The following is a 21917-nucleotide window of genomic DNA, read 5'->3' as shown; positions in this document are numbered from 1 at the left end:
AATTTTCAATGGTACCTAGTGTTTTTTTTTCTAATCAAAAGGAAAAGGTTCATCTTGTAGATGCTTCATTCTGAACACTTTGAAGGAGTTAAAGCCCTAAACACCGGACATCATCTCTCCAGGATGGAGATGGTACCCTTTGTGCGGAAGGGCGTGGGGAGAGGTAGAAAAGGTTTGTTGAGATTATGTTGCAGAAGAGAGGGGAGACATAGGGGCGGAGGGACTCCCAGGAGGGAGTTTAGACTGATGGTGGTAGGCAGGGAGTAAATATCTGTTTGCATCATCCTCAGGACGTCATGAGTGAACCGCTAACAGCAAGCCAGCCTTTCCAGTAATAGACTGCGCCTACCCACCATGCCATGCCCAGTAAACCATGCCTGCTGAACCACAACGATCTCCACCTTGGAAATACTAGCAGAAAACCACATTTCATTCTAGATATCTATGTATTCTGTACATCAAATTAAATATCACGACTGTCCCTTTAAGTTACATATTGCTATTTTCCAAAAGAAACCAGCATAGTGGCTAATCTAATTTCTGCAAGGTTTCATTGACAGCTTCTGGTAGAAACAAACAATATTCCTGATTCTTTGTCACAGGTACATTGATGATATTAGGCCATTAGGATTTCTGCAGTTGCTCTTAAATATCTCACTAAAATCAAACCTCTAAAACTTGAGTTTAATTTTCTTCATCAGCAGAAGAATGGATAAATAAATTGTGGGGTATGCACACAGCGGAACACTACTTAGCAAAAAGGATAAGATAAAACTGATACACAGAACAACATGGATAACTTTCAAAAAAATTATGTTGAGGACAGACATAGAAGAAATCGTACAGATTGTATGAAGTTCCAGAACTGGAAAGGAAACTTTCTAGGGTGATGGTAATGTTTGTCTTGATCTAGGTGGTAGTCACACAGGTAATACACATATTAAATCATCCTGTTGTAACATTTAAGATTTGTGCATTTTATGTACATAAATCATACCTTAATAAAGCACTGAGAAGGAAAAGAGGGAGGAAGGGAGGGAGGGAGGGAAAGAGGGAGGGAGAGAGGGAGATGGTAGATGAAGAAGCTCACAAAACAAGTTATCTGAAAGGAAAACTTTTGTAAAGGGAGTGTGATTTTAAGGTTTATTACAATGCAGTTAGGAGAGATTTTGTTGCTAAGTACCCCAGTGTACTACAGTACTTTATTCTAATTCAACTATAATATTGGTTTAAGTAAGTATAAATATGTGCCCCTAGATACATTTTAGTGAATAAAAATTTTTATGTGAATAAAAATTATGTGAATAAAAATTTTTATTTTTCTATAACATACTAATATTAGAATGTCAACAATGTTAGAAGGAGACCCTAGATGAGAATTTAAGTAATTCATAAAAGATTTTATCAAAGCCATCAGGTTTCTAGAAAGGTTGCTCTCTGGATACTAAGACAACTCTGTTCTTGAGCCCACATCTGTCCTATCTTCCATGAAAAGCTAAATAGTAAAATTAAACAGTGGAACTCAAAGACTTCAAATCTGAGAAGCCATCTGTTATAATCACCTAACCCATAATGCAGCACTGACAAACCGGAAAAGCAAGCAATGAACTTGGAAACACAGGGGAAATAAATATGAATCAATGTAGCAGAAATTATAGGATTTCTAAAGGGTGTAATGGTTTATAACGTGAAAAAATTATATCTATGATAGTTATGTCAATATGTTAAGATTCTCAGATGATGATAAAACTTGAAACTTACCTTATTTGTCCTATATTTAAAACGATTAAAAATTGGTTAAGTATTCACTTATGAAATGAGGTAAAAGTGCTATTATCTTAATAGCTGACACTAGAACTCCTCTTCGGGAAAGAATTGTCATTATTTGGAAAAGTAACTGTGGCTCTATGTGTAGGTATTGGTGGGAACCTAAACAACCAAACAAATAAGTAAACTATCTTTTCATATAGCAAGGAAAATAAAGTTTTTTTTTATTTTGCTCCAGATAGGATGAAGGAAGAAAGTGCCAGTGAGAAGGTATAAGGCTGAGATCCACACGAGGTAAAGGGCCAGTGGGCACCCTCTGATGATTGGGGTGACAAAAGGGCATTTATAGGGATGTTTAATGTTTAGATTTAAATCATTGGTATTACTGCAATGTAAACCCCTCATCCCTTTCCCTGTACCCCCTGAATCTCCAGTGATGTATTCTACACTCACAGGGGCTTCATGTGGGTAGGCTTTTGTGGAAATTGAGGACAAGGCTATGTCTAGGCCATGGTTTCTCAACCTCGGCACAACTGACATTTGGGGCTGTATGTATAATTCTTTGCTGTGGGGACTGTCCTACGCACTCACTATAGGAAATTTAGCAGCATCCCTGGCCTCTACCCACTAGATGCCAGTAGCACCCTTCCCTAGTTGTGACAATGAAAAATATCTCCATGTGCTGCCAAAATCAGTCCATTTGGGAACCATTAGTTTAGATCTACACAATCCAGGACACAGAGAGCATGTGTGTCCTTGAGAATGCTCCTTGAGAATTTCCCAGATCTTGAGGAGATGTTTGGGCTCCCATGGAGAGTAGCTATTACCTAGAATTCAAAATGCCTGGGCAGCCCACCTAACATCTAGGCTTATACCCACAATGAAGCTCAAATATTTCTACCATTTTTTTTAAATTAGCAAACAAAAAGAGAGAAGGGCAAGAGTAAACCTTGCATTTTTTTTCAACTGAAAGTTAGATAAAAATACTATTTTTACACATACACATACACACAAAGCATTCTATAACAAGGTTAGGAATACATCTCTTTCCTAAGTTAGCTGTGAAGTTAACCTCTTCTCTCCTTCCTCCATAAAGTTTCTCCTAGGAATAATCACTGGACTCTGGTCTAAGGAAGGAAGGAAATGGAGGAAACCCTGAAAGAACCCCTACAAACCTCCCCTAATTTAGAGAAGCAGGGATAAACCACCAACACAAACAAAAGGTCACCTCTGGGAGTTTTCCTGTTGAGAGGCAACTACAAAGAGAGAGATTAGTAGGATTTCCTCAAAGAAAAAAAAAAAAGTTTAATTTTATTTACCAAACACTTAAAGGTGTTTAATATATTCCAGATACTATTCTAAGTTCTTTTCAAATACTTGTTCCTTTATTCAGCATGTAAATTCTATGAGATAGAGGTACTATTATTACTTCCATTTTACAGATGAACAAATTGAGACTTGAAGTCAAACAGGTAGTAAGAAAGTGGCAGACTCAGGATTTGATTCTAGGCAAACTTAATACAAAGAAAATATACAGGACCTATGAAAAAACTCTAAAATTCAAAAAGAAAAGAACACCTTGATAAAATAAAAATGCCTCTTTATGAAGTAGATGTATTACTCAAGAACAGAAATGTTTAGAAAATTTCTAATCATAGTCTCAACAACATCCAGAAAGTCATTACATCTATAAGCCAGAGCTTTATAGATATAAGGAAAATGAAACAATGAGTGATGAGGAAAGAATACACAGAATTTTTTTTTAAATAAGTAAATGCTGACTTTAAAACCATAATGAAGTTGGTGGTGGATGAGACAATAAAAGAGATGAAATAGAGAGAATAGATTCGGGGGTCCAATTTATGTATTATATAAAGCCCAGTATGACAGAATAAAACGAAGCAGAAGCAATGATAATAGAAGAACACTTTCCCCAGTTAAAGAAAGACTTGAATCTATGGATCAAAAGGGTTCACTACATACCAGGCAAAATTATTTAAGGGTCTAAGGCCTTGACACTATCTAGTACCATTTTTGAAAGCAAAGAAAAATATCCTATAAACATCCAGGCAGGAGGTGAGAGGAATGGGTTATAAAAGAAATACATCAGGCTGGCATCAGGCTTCTCCTCCACAAAGCTGAAGACTAGAAGATAATGGGAGAACTTCCGGAGGTTGAGTTTGAAGGAAGGGGATGGAAGGAGGACAGTGTGACCCTTGAACCTTGTGCCCACAGCTAAGTTTATATGAAACTAGATAGACACATTCTCAAACCTCCAGGGGCTCAGTAACTACAGTATCCAAGTACCCTTCCTGAGAAATTCACTCAGCGTTATACTCTAGATCATCATCTACTAGGGCTTTACGCACTGTCCAAAACAGTAGCTGCTGTGGCTACTGAGCAGCTGAAATGTAGCTAGTACAATTGAGGAACATAATTTTCTGTTTTATTCAATTTTAGTTAATTTAAATTTAAATACCCACATGTGCCTAGTGGCTACTATATTCGCATAGGCTAAATATCCAAGAGATTCAGAAAAGAGCTGAAGAATGAAAAAGCTGTGGTACAAAAAGTACCGTGAACAAGTAAAACAGAACAAACATATTATAGGGATGGTTTAAAAATATGATTCAAATGTCAATAAGTAATTCTTATAGTATAATATACATAATACAACCATCAATAATTCTCTGAGTTTAAAATCTCAGATTATATAAGCAATTTCACATTTCATATTAGAGGAAAGAGCCAAAAGATAAACATTTATTCTTAATGTTGCTAATTAGAGGAACATGTTTTTGTTTGTTCACTTTTTTTTTTTTTTTTTAAGCTAGAAAGATAAAACTACCAGTGGAATAATACCAAGACATATAACTTCTAAATCACTTAAAAGAAAAAAAATTCATGATCTAAGAAAGTGCTCAAGAGACCATAGCAAGTGAAAGTGTTGAGTGATAAAATCAGTATACAAAACTATATACACAATATGTCCCAACTTTTAAAGTATGTACATATAATAAAAACTGATAGAAATACATGAAAATTTAACAATTGCTGACTATGAGTCACTACATGTCATTGTGTTTTTTAAACAGTCTACAATGAGCATTATTACTTTTATAATCAGAAAAGTCTAACATAAAAAAGAAATGGAAGTATGGTAACAGCTCACCTTTCAGAATTCTCATCTATCTAGAAGTCTCACTTATCTAGAAGACCAACCCAGTATCAAAGCTTAAGCGAAAAAGACTTTGGGCAGCCAAAATATAAGTCACAAAGGCCACACCTAAAGGTCTGGGTACTGTGTTCATCGAGACAACCCTTCATATCTTCTTTTACACATATTTTAATTCCAACAAACTTGATTTTCTAATGCGCCAGTAGCATTGGGGATACAGATACATTGAGAGGAGTGCAAAGTAATAAGCCTGGCTTAACAGCAGAAAAAAAGTGACATCTCTTAACAGGATTTTAATTTTATTTACCAAACACTCGATGATGTTTAATACATTCCAGATACTATTCTAAGTTCTTTTCAAATATTTTTGCCTTTATTCATCATATAAATTCTATGAGATAGGTACTATTATTATATCTTCACTTTACAGATGAGCAAACTGTAAAGTATGATATACTTTAGTTTTAAAGTATAATAGATATTCACTATAACAACTCTGAGTTAAAGTGTTCATTGGAGATCTCTTTGAACACAGACTGATTGAAGAAGTGAGAAAAATTCCTAATAAATTTTAGAAAAAAAATGTTCACAAATGTTTATAATAAAAAAGTTAGAGTGCTTAAAGAGAATATCTTCAGTTACCCAGAGTGAGTCACTCCTGTGAGTTCCACAGAGCTGGAGTTTTGCTATATTAAAAGGATTTTATGGTTGGCCACATTGACCAATACAAATCTGGAGAATAATCTGGAAGGAAATGATTAATGACTGCTTCTTTCCAAGGAAGTTTAAAAATAAGTAACCATAGGCATTTCGGCATCAGCATTAACACAGCAATTGCCACTAAATGCAGCCAGGTTGGGGATGTTATTTTGGTTTCAATTCACATTCTGAGCGGGATTTAGGTAGGTACCTTGTAGGTAGTTGGGCCCTATTAGCTATTAGGATAAAGTCAGTAGGCCCAATTCCAACACACAGGTCACACTGTGAACCAAAGAAATATTTATTCTCCTCCTTGCCTCTTGTGCTTCTGACTTCAAAAGCAGGACTTAGAAAGACAAGGAAGAAACTGATTATGTTTATATCTGTGGAATAAAGATTATGCAAACTGCCAGCACACCATTGTTTTTGTTTTCAGCATGGTTATCACAAAACAAAAACAAAAGATAACCTCTACATCTGAAGCTTGATTATTTGAAAACAGACTTGAATATTTCCTCCTCTTTCAATACTGCAGTAAAAACCCTTCATTTTACTTATCTAGAAGGTACTTATTCGCTGATATAGACTAGTTACTATTTCTGTATGAGAGCTTGACAGAGTCTGAGGAAGTTGTTTCCTAAGTTGCTCTAGAAGCCTTTCACTGCTTTAACATTTGCCAAAAATCCAAGAAAACACTTTTTAAAAATAATTCCACACACACCCAGCAGGGCTAAAAAGAGAAAAATATAATCGCAATCTTGGTTAATGGCTTTTTAGCACTCTGACCTCTCCGAGCTTCTTTTGTTTATTCCTTTTTCTTTTAAATAATCTTACTGGTTGTTTTTTCTTGATTACAAAAGCAATACATGGTCACTGACACAGTTTGAACAACACAAAGATGTATGCAATATAATTAATAATCTCTCTACCACTCTCTCACTCCCCTCCCAAGGAAACCAGTGTTAATAGTTTGGTGTATATTCTTTCTTACTTCTTCCTAGGCTTGCACAAGCATACATAATACATGGTTTTTTGGGAGGGAGGGGGGGTTGTTTTTTCATTTTCAGACAAAAATGGGATATTATACATATTATTTTGCACCTTGCTTTTTAGTCTTAAAAATATGTTATGGTTAAGATTATACTTTCAGGGATCATTTCTATAGTTTGTTAAAAATATGTTATGGATACTTTCTAAGACAATACATATATAGAGAGATTCATCACATCCTTTTTAATGGCTGCAAAATATTCCATAAGATGAATAATTCATTCATATCATTGCCCCACCTTTCCCATCTCATGGATATTCAGAATAAATCCTTATATGTGCTTCATGTCCATTAATTTCAGGAACATAGATTCCTAGAAGTGGAGTTTCTGGGTTGAATGAAACATCTTTAAATGTTTAAAATTTTATCCTTAAATAAAATGTTTTTAGACCTTCGGAATTTCTGCTCCTTTCTTTATTATGCAAAATTTTGGCATAAACCTTTCATGATGTTTTGCATATTTTATTTTTTAAAGCACACACATTATGTCAAAACACCCCTGTCATTTATGCCTGTGTAGTTACAAACAAATAAATGTTTAAGTTATGGTTGTAATGGCCAGCATTAAATCACTGTGCAAATGCTTATGCCTTGGTTTATGAAAGTAATAATTCATTGTGGAAACTCCACCCCCACAGCCATGTGGCAGCACTCAAGTGGCAGGCCTATCACCTTATGACTTCCTCCACTGAGTGACAACATAGAGATCAGGACCTCCATATTTTCTAATTGTCAACAGTCAAATGCCTTAAAAAAGTATGTGCGGGGAGAAACAAGTAAACATCAACATATGCTAAATTGTGGGTTTCTAATACCCACAAATTATTTGTAGTACAATGAGTAATTCTGTGGGTCTACACCAGAGACAGTGTTCCATACAAAAAAAAAACCTATAACTAATACATGTTGCTATGATTACAGGAACCTTTCAAAAACATATTCTTCAAACAATTTTTCAATAGAATTATTGGCTGAATCTCACCTTTACATTTTTTCCCCCTACTTCAGATTCAGACTCTAACCAAAAACTTTTAAAAAAAGCCTTAAAGAAATACATTAACTACGAAGCTTCTTAAAATTTAATCTCATACTCCTCTGTATATTTTAAAGACACAAGCACCAACAGAGATTGTTAAAACACAGCAAGTTTGATACAGAAGTATGTGACATGCAATTAATCTCCATTCATACCCTGCTCTACTTGTCAGCAAACAAAGGTTCTGCTTTAGAAGGAGATCTGAAGACTTCAATTAAAAACAGGCAGCTAACAAGAAAATAATCTAAACTAAAGGAAGGTGGCAGGTGCAGAAATGAGTTGTTTACCAAAGTGTCAGTTTTGAACAATAAAGAACTGCACATCAAAAATGTTGAAGGAGTAGATTTCATTCCAAGTCTCTGAAAATAAAAAGGAATTTTCTACCGAGTCTACACACGAAAGGGAAGTGTAGTTTAACAAGCTTGTAAAATAGGTTTCTCTCATCAAATGACAGATGCCAATAAAAAGAATCACTTTGTATCTTTAAATGCAAGGGCAGAATTAAACTTTTTGCCACAATTCCTTCTCTCTTGGAAACCCAACACTAAACATGTCGAATATTGAACCAACAGCAGAAAGGCTGGATGGCTTCTTCTTAGACACCCAGGTGATGCTTTTACCTTGCAAGCACTTTTCTACTCTGTAATTTTACATTTACTTAGATAACAAGTAAAATAGATTTTGAAAAGTTCACCTCAAAAGAAATACCTAGCTGACAGCTTTTACACAAGAAACAATCCAGAATGGAAACAGTGCTACAAACAGAGACCAAAGGACTTGCCAAATATTTAATTAGGAGGCATTTTTACCAAGATAACAAGGTAATGGAGATATAAAACCAATTAAATCAGGGAAACTGAAAAAAATACTGCCTGCCAAAAGTATGACCTGCCCAAAGCAGGCCATCTGTTAAATATGTGTCAGAAATGTCACCGAGATGCCAAAAGGCTTAATTCTGAGCAGTTTCCTTCTGGGACCCTTATGCTAGCACAGATTCCAGGCCTCTGTCTTTTCAAGAAGGTCAGTTACAGGAAAACACGTTACTTTCACCAGAAAAAGTGTGAACTGAGCAGATGATATTGCCCATTAGCAAAAAGTCTCTTTGGAGTGTTAGAAGAATGTGTTGAGTGTTAGCATGGCCTTAACTCTTAAAAGGAATGCTTAGGCACTAGAGTTTGCAGGTGAACACACCACAGTGGAGCACTTCTAGAAAAAGAAGGAATGCAATACTGAGGGCGTCAGCCTGCCCTGGGTGTATAATGAATCTTCAAAAGTCTGCAGGCTGGTAAAGGGAGGCTGGGAGTTTCCTCGCTGACAAAAACTCACATGAACCCTCAGGCCTGGCCACGGGATCCCATGAGCCCGTCACAGTCCCCTTGAGCGCCTCAGGGAACTCTAAGCAGAAGGGTGAGGGTCCTTTGCCAGAGGTGTCAGTCACCTAGGCTGAAGAGGGAGGAGGGGACACACCTACAAGACGGAAGGGAAGTCCTGAGGAGAAACGGGCAGTTTGAAGACCAGGCCAGGTGGGATGCGCCATGGCCAAGAGCCTGGCCTGAAGTTGTTCAGAAGCCCAGGAGGTTAAGTGGAGGCGTGGTGGGTGACACCTTGAGAAAAAAGAAAATGTGGAACTGAGGGGAGTGATAGGGTCCCTGACGCAGGAGAATGAAAATCTGACTTTGCAGGGTTGAGGACTCTAGAAGCTTTGAGGTTCGGGAAGGTAGAGGGTGATGGAGCTGAAAAGAAAGCCCGGCCTTGGGAGGCGCTGGCATCTTTCCTGCCTTCGGCTCTGCACTGGAGGGACTGCCCGGAGGGCCAGGGCGTTACCTGCCAGGAGCCAACGGATCTCCTCGGGGAGGGCGACGGCGGCCTGCATTTGGCGGGGCGGTGGGGAGGCCGAGTGTGAGGCGGGAGAGGGGCCTTGAAGGCCTGGTGCCGAGACCCGCGGGCAGGAAGGCGCAAGCGGTATGGCGGAGGCACCTGTACCTCTGTCGCTGCCGACGCCGCGGGGCCGAGCCGCAGGGCGGGGCCGCGCTCAGGAAGTGGCGCGCGCGGCGGGCGGGGGGCGCCTCGGGGCGAGGGAGGGGGGACACCTGTGCGCGGTGCACGCGCCACTCCCGCGGGCGCTCTGAGGGAGAAAGATGGGCGCGTCGCACCAGGCGGGGCCCCAGCCGTGGCTCTCCAGATGCCCTCCCACCCCCAAAACAAAAAACTAAACGCGACTCCGAGGAACCTCGTCTCTTGGAGACTTCGAATCCTAAGCAGTGAGCAGTTGGCCTCAAGGGGCAGATGTAAAAGCCATGGTGGTGCCTGAAAGGCAGGGCAGGGGGCAGAATCCGAGGAAGAGACTAGTCCCTGCCAAGCCTAGCAGCACTGTTTCCCAACCAGTTCTCACATCCACACCCAGAAACCAGCACAGAACATTCGCTCTCTTGGACAAACCTGAATGTTTAAAGGGAATGACCGTAAGTCTCAATAAATAATACAAAGCCACCAACATTTGGGTGATGGATACAGGGAGCCGCCCTTCCTCCCTAAGGATGAAAGAATATAAGGGAAGGAAGGGGTGACCTGGGGAGAAAGATAAGGGAGAGAGGAACCGAGCCCTTTCTCTCTAAGTGGTGACAAGAAGGAAATTCACGGTACAGTAGGTGTCAATGTCCTGGTGTGATACTACTATATTACAAGATGTTACTATTGGAGGTAGCTGGTAGACAAGATGGCTCTGTATCACTTCTCATAATTTCTGTGAATAGCAGTTATCTCAAAATAGAGTTTATTTTTTTAAGGTACAATAGGTCAAGTGCCATGAAAAAGGTATAAAGTGCCATGGGCTATGAAAAGAGGGAGATGAATATAAGAAAATGAAGGAAGTTCTGTATACGTGTGTTTATATGGTTCATGTGGCATTTGAGATGGGCTCTGAAGACCCCAGACTTTGAAAGGGTAAGAGGGCTTTCCAGGCAGAAGAACCAGGATAAACAAAAATGGAAAAGATGCCTCCTGCGTGAGGAACAGTTAATAACCCCTTTTTAATGAATCGGTGTAAAGAAATTACGGTTGTCAAGAAAAATGGAAGCTCTAATATGAAGGGACTTGGAATTCAGAATGAGGATTTTGACATCAATTGAGTAGGTACTGGGGAGCCACTGACAAATTTTGAGCTGAGGAGCGACCCTGTGTGGTGTGTGATCTCTCGCATCTCATTTCACCTCTACTTTTTTCCTTCTTTGTGAAAAACGAAGTTTCTGTTCTCAGAATCTGCCTACAGAATATGTGGGAAGGATTGGAAGCGTTAAGAGAAAGGACACAGGGAAGATGGGTGAGGCAGTTTTTACTGCAGGGGAAATAACGATGGATGAAACCATGGATGTGGGGAGAGGAGCAGCAAAAAGAAACTGACCAGAAAGATGCCTGGTAGCAGTGCCTGGCATAGTTTTCCCTCCAGAGTTACAGTTTCAAGATTGGGGACCTGATCCTTTACAAGGTGGTTTTGACCCATCTTTTCATGTCTGCACCCTGTGATCTTAAGAGGAATGGTGCCTTGGTTTCAGGGTCATGTGACCCACGCACAAGTTGCAGCAAATTGGTTTGGGGGTGGGGGTGGGGGGACAGAGTCTGGCAGGAGTCTCCGGGGAATCTGGCTCCTGCTATTCCTCCTTCTCTCCTTGGGAAACTTAACGGTGAGAAGGCTGCCTCCCTCAGGCTTCAGAGCGAATAACAGGTCGCTGCTGGGGCATTTTACTACACTCTGCTCCTTTTATAAAATTGTATCTGCTCTGGAATCATTTTTTAGTACTTCTGACATGTGTTAAAAAGCAAGGGAGAATATATCGGAATTTTCTGTACTATTGTTGCAATTCTTCTCTAAATCTAAAACCGTTCTAAAAAAAACAGTAAGAGAAACAGTTCTTTTTATATGTAACCCCAGCACTTTGCCTTGCTTTCCCTCTTAGCAGTAGAAGGAAATTTGACAGCCTCCCCCTCTTCTTCAGGGATATTTGTCAGATGCTAATATAGGCTACAAGCTAATGAGTTGTTCTATAAGGACCAATAAACCCAGGTAGGTAACTGCACATCTTCTCAGTTCTCTACCTGTCATAGCTTGCTTATACTGAGGGATGTGGCATAAACTCATGGAGCAGGCATTCCACATCCATTCCAGGTCTTAGAGAGACAGGGATAGAGGGAGGTGCAGAGCTGGGTAGTGTGTAGTTGGTGACTGGCAGATTCCAATACGGCATTGTCATGTTGTATCAAGGTTCCTCGTTGCAGACAGAAACCTGCCTCCACACATGAGTGCAGCCCCTCCTTAATCATCTGAGGACCCTGGTTCAGCAGTCAGCCTCACTCCTAATGACATTCTGTTAAATGGACAAATTCCTTTGAAGCCTTGTCTTTCTTTGAAATCCAATTTCGAAAGAAGCCAAATCTGATTGGGGGTAGCCATGGAAACCACACTGAGGAGTGTTAGAGGTGGTGGAGAAAGGCAAGGCAAAATGTGATAGTCAAGAGTCCTTTAGTGCTCTGTCGGAAATATCAAAGGGATCTGGAGAGGTTAGCAGCAGACTAGTCCCTGCTTGGGTCCTGTTCTGTGTGGCTGGGTACCATGTGGCTGTCATGAAAGTAAGCAGCCAGCTGTCTCTGCACACAGGCAAGGGGATGGAGCAGAATACACAAATCCCAGGTCTGTCTGCCTCTTTCTTCTTCCCCTCCCCCCCCTCCCCGCCCCAATTCTAGCGATATCTTCACATCCCCTTCTTAGCTGCCTGGCCCTTAAAGGCAAACAACAAAATAATGACCAGGTTAAAATACAAGGCCCTCACAGATAAGAGGTCCTCTGGAGCAGAGGCCATGAAATGAATCTGAAATTCCTTGTAATTAGATAAGATAAGGGTATCTAAAGAGATGCAAAGCAGGCAGGAATGGGTCCGGCAACACATTTAGAAAATATACTGCCTGGCCTACCGAGGCCCCTCATATACTTGTCAGCAGACAGAAGACATAGAAAGCAGGGCCTATGCCAGCCTCTGGGCTGCTTGGAGATGCCGTCTACATGTTTTCATGCCAGGTGGGTACCCACTAAATATGCATCCGTGGGTGTCCAGAGGGTTTAATCACATAGAAACAAAAGCATCTGGCAGAATGGCATGGGGTGGGAACAACTGCAAGCAAAACAGGGTCAGGCTGGCATAGCTCCGCCCTGGGGGAAATGGGTCTGGAGAGGAGACTGTGGAGGGAAGGCTCTTGGGCTTTATTCTGAGCTGGCTATTGATCTCTGGATGCTGGGTCACGACATGCGGCGGAGCTGACGTCTGCCCTATGGATGTGCAGCCACTGCATCTAAGCCCTTCAGTCCCAACCCCATCACCTGGGTTTATTGACTCTTTTATTGACGATGGTGGGGCCTAATGAGAATAAGAGCTGCACACTTCATTAAGGACTACAGAAGGAGAGATGATACATCCTGCCAGTGCCAAGAACCAGGCTCAGTACAGCTTTGCAAGGCCCCAGAAATCAAGCCTCATGCCACTTGAGGCAGAGGAGGTGAACATAAGATACTCACTTGGGTGCATCTTGAATGAAGTGATGCCACTTCAGTGGCCTTGAAATGCAGGGTTTCCACAGTTTGCCAGAAGCCTTGTTCTTATTAATCAGCTAACCTTTTGACTTAGGAGGGTCTTATATACATACATTCACACAAATGCACTTTGATGGTCTCGCCTTCCAGCTCACACTCTTAGATTCTCTGCACTAACACAACAAAACAAGCAGGTTCTCATATCATACCAAGGAACATTTCCCAAAGCAGGTTCTCAATGAGGCACAGGCTCCAAATAGAGCAAGGGACTATTAAACTTGTATCTTTAAAGTATTAAATTCAAATGAGGAACAGACCCAGTACTCTGCCCAGGGCAACCCGTTCATTGGGGGCTGCACTGGCATTAGAATATCGGTTCTCTAACATTGGTCCAAAGCTCTTGTAGAACTGAGCACTAGAGATGGATGGTTACACCCCGGGATCACTGAGCAGCGCTGAGAAGCAATTGTTTTGGTTCCCCTCCATCTAAATAGTAATATTTCTTTCTTCGTTCTTTATCTTATCTTTCTATCAATTCCCTTATTTTTCTCTGTATTCTCCAATCATATATTTTTTTTTTTGTATCTTTTTGCCTGTCCCTTAGACCACATTAGACATCCCCCAAGGGCACTGCTAGCCTCAGCAGAGGCCCTAAAGACCAAAGAGGTTGCTGACTCTGACATTCTCTGTCTTTGATTGGTTCTCTTGGGAATCCAAAGTGGAGGTGGGGGGTGGCATGCAGAATGTGTCAGCTGTAGCCAGATGAGGCTGTTCACTCTGAGTGAGATGTGCAGACAGTCTACGGGGTTAATCTGCATGGGAGGCAGGTGGGGCCAAGGCAAATTTTATAGGCTAGATATCTGCAGACATCGTAACTTTGAAAAACTATATAAAAGGAATAACCATTTCTTTTGGAGTGATTCAGAAGACTAAATGTAAATAATAGAGGGATAGAAAGTTTCTAAGGTTGGACTGGCTTTCTTTGGTTTACTTCCATCTGTTTTTCACAAGGTAAAAGTTTAAGCTACCTAAGCCCCCTCCTTTATTTCTGCCCTTTCTTCTCCCTCACTTTACTACGAATCTTAGAATTCAGGGTTCAGACAGGGAGATTCGAGGTGAGAGAAGGGAAGTTTTTTAGAATCTGATAGAAAGTTCTGGCCTGCACAGCACACGCACACACGTGCTTTGGAGGAATACCCACTAAGAAGGAATGCTAAGAAGAGCTGATGTAATCGGACCAGGAGCACCAATATTCACAAATATAAACAGAAGCACTACCTGGATTCAGAGAGAACACCAGCAATGGCTGATTACTTCAAAGCCAGAAAGTGGGTAAAATATCTTTCCCCAAATAGGCATCTTATATGAAACAACCTTTAAGTCCCCCAAATATGTTCTTTCCTTGTCTTCAGAATTATCAGTGTCCATGTTGGTGTTTTCCTTTCTAAATGTCTATTCTTAAACATCCTCGGGCTTTGCTTCCTGCAGCATTTTCTACCAGCACTAACCATGCTCTCTTTCACACACAAGACAGCACTCGGTCCTTGTTGCGTTGCTTTCAGGCTTCACTTTTCCCCCCTTTCGAAAGGATGAATTGTCCCTCCTCTCATTCTTCCACTAGAATTCATGATGCCACCTTCTTCTGCCACCCTCTAGATCTTCAACCTCACATCCTTTTTCATCTTCGGTCTTTCCCACTGTTTGCTAATGTTCTCGGTCTCCTCTATTCTAAAAACAAAACGAAACAAACATACAAACAAAAACCTTCCTTTAACCCCAACTACCCTCTCCACATCTCATCCTTTCTTCTCTTTCCTTTCCCCTGTCAGGTCTCACGTCCTTTCTCCTTGGTTCCTTTTCCTTACCTGCCTGTCTTTGCACCATCGAAGTGACTCCCTCCCAAGAGCATCAGCACCCTCCTTCCTTCTCGACTCTTTTCAATCTTTCCCACCCTCTCTCTGCAGCATCGAGAGCCATTGGCCACTTGCTTGGCACTGCCCTATCCTGGTGTTCTTCCTGTCCTCCTAACTATTACTTCTCTGCCTCCTTCCGTGGCTCTCATTTCACGTTTTAGTCTCAGGTACTCACCAGAATTTTATATTTGTCTTCTCCTCTCCCTCCCATTTCTTTCCTTGCTCTCTGAGTCCTCAGTGGTTTCACCTCCCACCACTTCAACTTTCCCCTTCATGCAAATTACTTTTCTAATCTATACCTCTGTCCCACATTTCCACCTGGCTTTCTGAACAGTTCCACCAACTTGTTATCTCCTCTCCCCTTAATCCTTATAATGGCAACAAAGCTCAGTGAAAAAGGCCATGAATTTATGCATCGTAAAGATGTGGGTCCCAGTTCTGGCTCAGCCACCTACCAGCTCTAAAACTGGGCGGAGCTCTATGAGCCACAGTTTCTTCGTCTATAAACTGGAGGTCATAATCCCTAACTTACAGGGAAATTGTAAGGCTTAAATAAAATGGCATATGTACAATATGTCCTCAATAAATTGTAAGAATTATAAAGGAATTGCTGTTCTCCAGGAATCCAAACTCAAAATGAGGGACTCATCTTGGACCTTTCCTCATCCGCATTCCAAACATCCACCTACTCCTCACAATGGTTTTTGAATTCTTGCCCCCCCTTAGTATTCTGAGTGTCACCACTCTGGATTGGGTTCTCATGATCTCTACTGAGAAGTGCTATTGAAATGATTTCCAATCCAGCCTCCAGCATCCAATCTCCCCACATCTCATGCCATCTCTCACCCAAATTCCAGAATTCACATCTCAGAGCATGGTCCTGACCCCACCAAAGAAACGATATAGTGGCCCTAAAATCAGACAGTCCTCTGCTCAAATCTGCTGCTTGCCTGCTGCAACTTTGAGTGAGCTACTTATTGTCTCCATGCCTTGATTTCCACATCTGTAAAATGGTAATACTAACAATGTTTTCAAGGTTGTTGTAAGGATATAGAGCACATATATATCATGTTTATAACTGCCTGCAGCATGGTAGGTGCTTCATAAATGTTAGCTATTATTATCTCTGCAACCCTACAACAACGAGCACCGGGGAGGTGTTCGATACTATATATACAGAATCATCCATAATCTCTCCCTTCATCCTCCTTGCTCACTGAAGATGTATCTGAGGAAGGACTGGCCAAGATATGGTGTCATTGGTCTCCAAGGACAAGAGTTTTTCCTCTTTATGAAGCTAACTTGCCTTTAAAAAGATGGAAAGAGTGCCCTTGGCTTCCTTGGCACCAGGCTCTAACAAATTGGGAGGACCAGCCTGCAAATTCTCCCTGCCCACCTCCAAATATTTCCTCCCTGCTCTGTCTATTCTGGAATACTTGCTGTGTTCTCCAAACCACATGAGGAAAACACTCATCTGGAAAGCATGGGATATTAACTCCTCTTTTCACTCATTGTGGCAGAAACCAAGTTTCCACTACAAATACAGACTCCAGAAAGAACCTATTAGAAGGCAGATTATATCCCAGGAGTCAGTAACCTCTTTAGTCTGGAGGGCTGCCAGCAGGGCTAAACTCTACAGAAAGCTGGGGGTGGGGTGATGGCCTTCGGATAAGGTGAACAGGAAAGAAAAAAGGAAAAGAAAAAAGTGAATGAGAAACTATATGAAAAAGTGAAGATATGGGGAAATGGAAAGAAAATATAAGGAAAAAATAAAGAGATTTCCATAGTTTGGAAAATTAGAATGAAATCAAATAGGTCCACTACTCCATTTCCCAAGTTGTAATTTCAGAATATATCATGTTCCACCCTCAAGGATATTGAGAAGCTTCAGGGAGTGGCTGGAAATTCCTAAAGAAAAGTGCCGTGTGGAGATTCAAGCCATTGTTATCTGCTGCTGTACTTTTTAGCATTGGCACTATCAACACAATGGCATGTTTTATTGAATAATATGTGGTATTCTGCATCATAGGACTATTGATGCAGAATTTTCCTTTTCAGAGCTCAATATTCCAATCAAAGCTTGTTGCATCACATCATTGAGGCCATCCACTTAATGACAAGTTGTAAGATGCATATTGCAGAATATTCATGTTCATTTTATGCTCACAGTGCTTAAAATCTCCTCTAAACAGCCTCTGCTCCCAGCCTATGAAGGTGCCTGTGTTATCTACACTCCATTCAGTGGTGTGGAAATAATTGTCTTGAGACTAAAGAAAAAATTGATGGTCACAAGCCGAGTCAGCACTTGTGTTCTTCTCTTACTCTGTTGAATCAGGTGTTATTTACCTCTTCCGACACCTGGGACTCCTGATAAGTCACTCCCCTGGTAGCTTTTTCAGGACAGGACTGCGGGGTCTTTGGAAGAAGCAAGGATCTTCCATAAACTGTATCGTTATCAGTGTAATTCACAGGTACCAGATGTACAAAATCGAAAACACCAATGGCACTCAGGCAGAGGGGGCTTCTCCAGCTCCGTTTGGCTGCTCAAATGTGCTCATAAGTTGGAGAAGGTATCAGAAAAGAAAGGCTTCACTCAATGCTGTGCTCATGTGCTTGTACAAAGATGCTTATATTCTGACTAAACTGGGGTGCTTTTTAGGGTCCCCCCACCATGTACTATCCCAGCACCTCCACCTCAGAGGCCTTCTTTCTGCAAACATGGCTCTACTAAAAAGGCCTGCCTGTTAGAGACAGGCGAGCCCTTTTCTCCATGTCTTCCCCTTCTTCTTATCTGTGGAATGAAGCACCAGGATTCAGGCTGGTGAAGGAGAGCAATTGCCTCTCACAGCTGATAGTTCAGCAACAGGGCCTGCGACTTTGCCTTTAAATATCAACCACACACACAGACAACACCCTGGCAACATGAAAGGTTTCCATGGTGACAGAATGTGGGCCATGACCTCTGTAAATGTAATCAGAGCACTGGGATTGGTATGTGAGACAGGTTTAATTTCTCCTCTGGTGGAAGCTCTGTGGTCCAAGCCATACGTAGGCTTCATACGTTGACAGACAACCTGTTATCTTCACCAGGGCAGCTCTGCATATGGCAACCCCCTCTGTCCCAGAGCTGCTTCCTCCACTGTCTGAGCAGTCTACAGCACATAAAAGGTCACTGGAGACTAGAACGGCAGTCATATCAATACCTGGCATCCCTGCCCAGTGTCCTCTCTTATACGAGAAGCAGCTGTGGCATGGTCTAATGAGGGCCAGAGTAAGCACTCAAAAGATTGACTGAGCTTTTTATCTCTGCTCTGCCAACAGCAGTGTGACCTTGGGCAAGTTATTTAAACCTCTAACTTTCAACATCTTCCTCCCAGGGAAAAAATGCCTAGGGAAGAGAAGGCTGAGGGCTTCCAAAGTTCCCAGGGGAAGATGGTACCCAAGTATGCTTAATGGGGGTGGATTTTGCAACTCCCAGTGGAATCCTGTCCCAGGCAGTGAGTTTTCCATCTCACCTAGTGCTAGTCACTGGGGCTTCTGATCCTAATTCCACGGTCATCAACGGAGAGTTCGGGGATTGCCATTGAGGGCCTTGGTAGGACTTCCTTGCCTCTCTCCTGATTTAGAAACAAAACCAGGATGCTAGCTTTTCTGAGATGGCACAGAGTAGGAGATCAGTGTTTTGCTCTAAACTGACAGGAAACAGAAGCTCAGAGAGAAATGCAGCAATGTCAGAGGAGGAGCCCACAGCCTCTTTCTTTGAACTCCACTCAGCCTCAGCAAAGAGCTGCTCTGGCCATTTCAATGCTAGCAGCCTCTGATTCCATTTACCAATCCACATGAGACGCTGGCAGACTTCACTTATCAGTCACACTGCTTCTCTGATTTCTTTCACTGTTCCAGTATAGTGCTCTGAAAGAAATAACAAGGTTTGGGCTAAGAAGAGGTTCATAGAGCTGTATGACACATTTTTCTTCCCAAAGGGAGCTGGTCCGTAAGATTCTCCTTTCAGAATCCCAACAAAGAATCTCAGAATTTCAGAACTCAAAGGGACTGTAGAAACCCCATACTCTACAGGGAAAACACTGAGGCCCAGGCTAAAGAAGTGATGTACATGAGTTATAGCAAATTAATGGCAGAACCACAAGGACGTCAGGGCCCCGCTCCGCTCAGCCCGAGTACTAATCCACCTCCTGGGTGCTTTTGAATCTCAAACTGAATCAGAGGGGAAGTGGGGGAGGATTCAAAAGTGGTTGTTGAACATTAGAATCAGGAAATGGTGATTTGGCTGAATCTATAGATAATAGCATTACCACTTCCTGTGTTAGCTGATGCTAAGGGAGGGAAGGTGGGGGAAGATTCTGGAGAAGATAATATGGGAGTTAATTGACAGGACTGTGGCTTCCGCACAATTGTCCCCACCCAAACTACACTGTTTCTCTTTAGGCCACTGAGGGGAGCATGAATCTGATTGTTCAGGGGGTTTATTTCTTGGTGTCTAACACAGAACCATGAAATCAAAGAATAATGGAGTTTATAGGAACTCCAAGAGGATACCTAGTTTGGCATCATATCTTTAGGTAACTAAACCATGTAAGACAGGTAATTTATTTATCTTTCCTTTTTATTAAAGGACCCAGTCCTCAACTGCAAATGAGGAAATAGGTTTGTTCCAGCTCTGACATCCAGAATTCCATGATCTCAAAAAACGAAGACTTTCCAGCCTCTTTCCAATGTCCCTTTACAGTGTTTGAATACATAAGTAGTAATGCACATCTTGTAAGCAGCTCATTTCCCTTGCCCCAAGCTTAGCACCATCAGAGTAGCAAACATCAATCATATATTCAACTCCCAGGGGTTACCATGGACTTCAGATCAGAATTGGCACATGCAGTGAAATTCCTTCTAGTATTTAAAAAAGAAGAAGAGAAAAGCTGCTATGTTTTACTCCTGACAGCCCAAGTTGTTAATACTCCAGCTAACAGGATAACTTGAGGCAGGACAGTCATGTTGTTTGGGGGCAAGGTTACAGGTTTAGTCCTTAGTGGAACCATCAGCTTCACAAGAAAAAGAAAAAGGAAACAAAACACAACCAAACATTTCTGTTCCTTGGAACTTTTGTTAACCTTAAATGCAGAATGGTCTTGGTATTCTTCTAGTCACAAAGGGAACCAGGAATATCAGTGTGGATTCCTTCCTTCATTCATTCAACATTTATTAAGCCCCTACTATGTTCAAAGCACTAGGACACAAACATGTAGAGACAATATGGCTGTCTTCAAGAAACAAATGACTTGATAGTTGTTGACTAGTTCCATTCTAATGATTGGACTCAAATACATAACCTACATTGCTGTATTAATAATATCATCTTATGCCGAATGACAATGTGATATTGTTTAGAGACCAAAATACTTGCCTGTTTAATGCCTCAGTATTAACTAAGTGCCCAAAGATGTTTAGTGCCAAAACAGAGGCTCCCAAATAAATGTTCAATTACTATTTCATGTGGACCACGAGATTTAGGCTAAGGTCCATCCTATGTAGAGCCAGGATGGACAACTAACTTCATGGTGTGGTTTGAGAAATGTTGTAAGGCCATCTGTCCCCAAATATCTTTCCCACTCTGATGTGCTACAATGCTTGAAATTCTTGCCAAGAGGGCCTTACCTTTGAGTGAGGTATTATCTCCAGTAAGTCTGAGTGAAAAGACACATACTCCATCAATTTCATTTCCGCAGACATGAACTGAATACCTCTTATGTGCCAGGAACAGTGCCAGGTAGTAAAAACGCATAAATAAGTAAGACATGAATTACCTGGCAGGGCTAACATGTCGCTACATTTGCAGTCTTTATCCCATTAGTACACATCAGTTTATCAGATTAGCAGCTGTCCTGAGGGGTTGATTCAGGATCAGGCAGGTAAATTTTGGTAGTACATGAAAGCAGGAAATGTCCAGGTCACTGAGCATTACACAGGAGAATTCAGGCCTGGGTGACTATTAAAATCAACTCGAAGGACTGGGTACCACGGAGGGATGGAGAAAAAAAGGGGAACCGAAGACAAGCAACTCTTATTCTAGAATTTTTTCCCTAGGAGCTCTTATCATTGCCCTCTGGAATCTTCTCATCCTTGGTCAACCTTACTAAACTCCTGGCTCAGATCTGGGCTTCTAGAGTGGCTTTTCTTTGTGCTAATAAAAGTTTTATTGTGGTCTCCCAGATACTACAAGGTGAGATCAATTTAACCATTTGTCTCAAAGTCCATTGGATCAATAACCTCTCTCTCTTAAGTGCAATTATCTCAGTCTTCTTTCTCTTTTCTTGGGTCTTTCTGGTATTTTCAGGGTTATTTCATAGATTTACATCACTTCTGTCTCTGCCAAGCCATTGGACTCTTTTTTTGTTCTCTTGGTTTGCTTTGAAAACACCTACTTTTGCCATGCTGACCATGAGATGTGGTATTGCTTACCTTTTCTTTACTTGACAGAGACTTCAGTATCTCCAGGGGCTGGGCCAGGTGGGCTTAAGTACAAGCACATGCTGCTTTCCACTCTAACTTGTCACTGAGTCTGGTCCATCTGCAGACTTCATCCTTACTTTTGCCATTTTCTTTCTTTCAACAGTCTCATCTTTCTAACAACCTGGATTATTTAAGTGTACCTTGTATTAATCAAGATTCTATTGCCTATG

At 41.3% G+C, this 21917-nt stretch overlaps 1 protein-coding gene across 1 annotated transcript in view; it reads right to left on the bottom strand.

The window, feature by feature from the left end:
- The window catches only part of LOC105307279 (src kinase-associated phosphoprotein 1-like), a 76320-nt gene extending 66612 nt beyond the window's left edge, over positions 1–9708 (bottom strand). Inside the window, exon 1 of the mRNA XM_011382708.1 lies at positions 9556–9708. Coding sequence (XP_011381010.1) covers positions 9556–9604 — 49 coding nt within the window. The 5' untranslated portion in view covers positions 9605–9708. The remainder of the gene's footprint in view (positions 1–9555) is intronic.
- Between the last annotated feature and the right edge of the window lie 12209 nt (positions 9709–21917).

This window comes from Pteropus vampyrus, unplaced genomic scaffold, assembly GCF_000151845.1.
Source record: "Pteropus vampyrus isolate Shadow unplaced genomic scaffold, Pvam_2.0 Scaffold486, whole genome shotgun sequence".
Classification (NCBI taxonomy): domain Eukaryota; kingdom Metazoa; phylum Chordata; class Mammalia; order Chiroptera; family Pteropodidae; genus Pteropus; species Pteropus vampyrus.
Note: the sequence above shows the minus strand (reverse complement) of the source record. Positions and strands in the feature narration are given on the sequence as shown.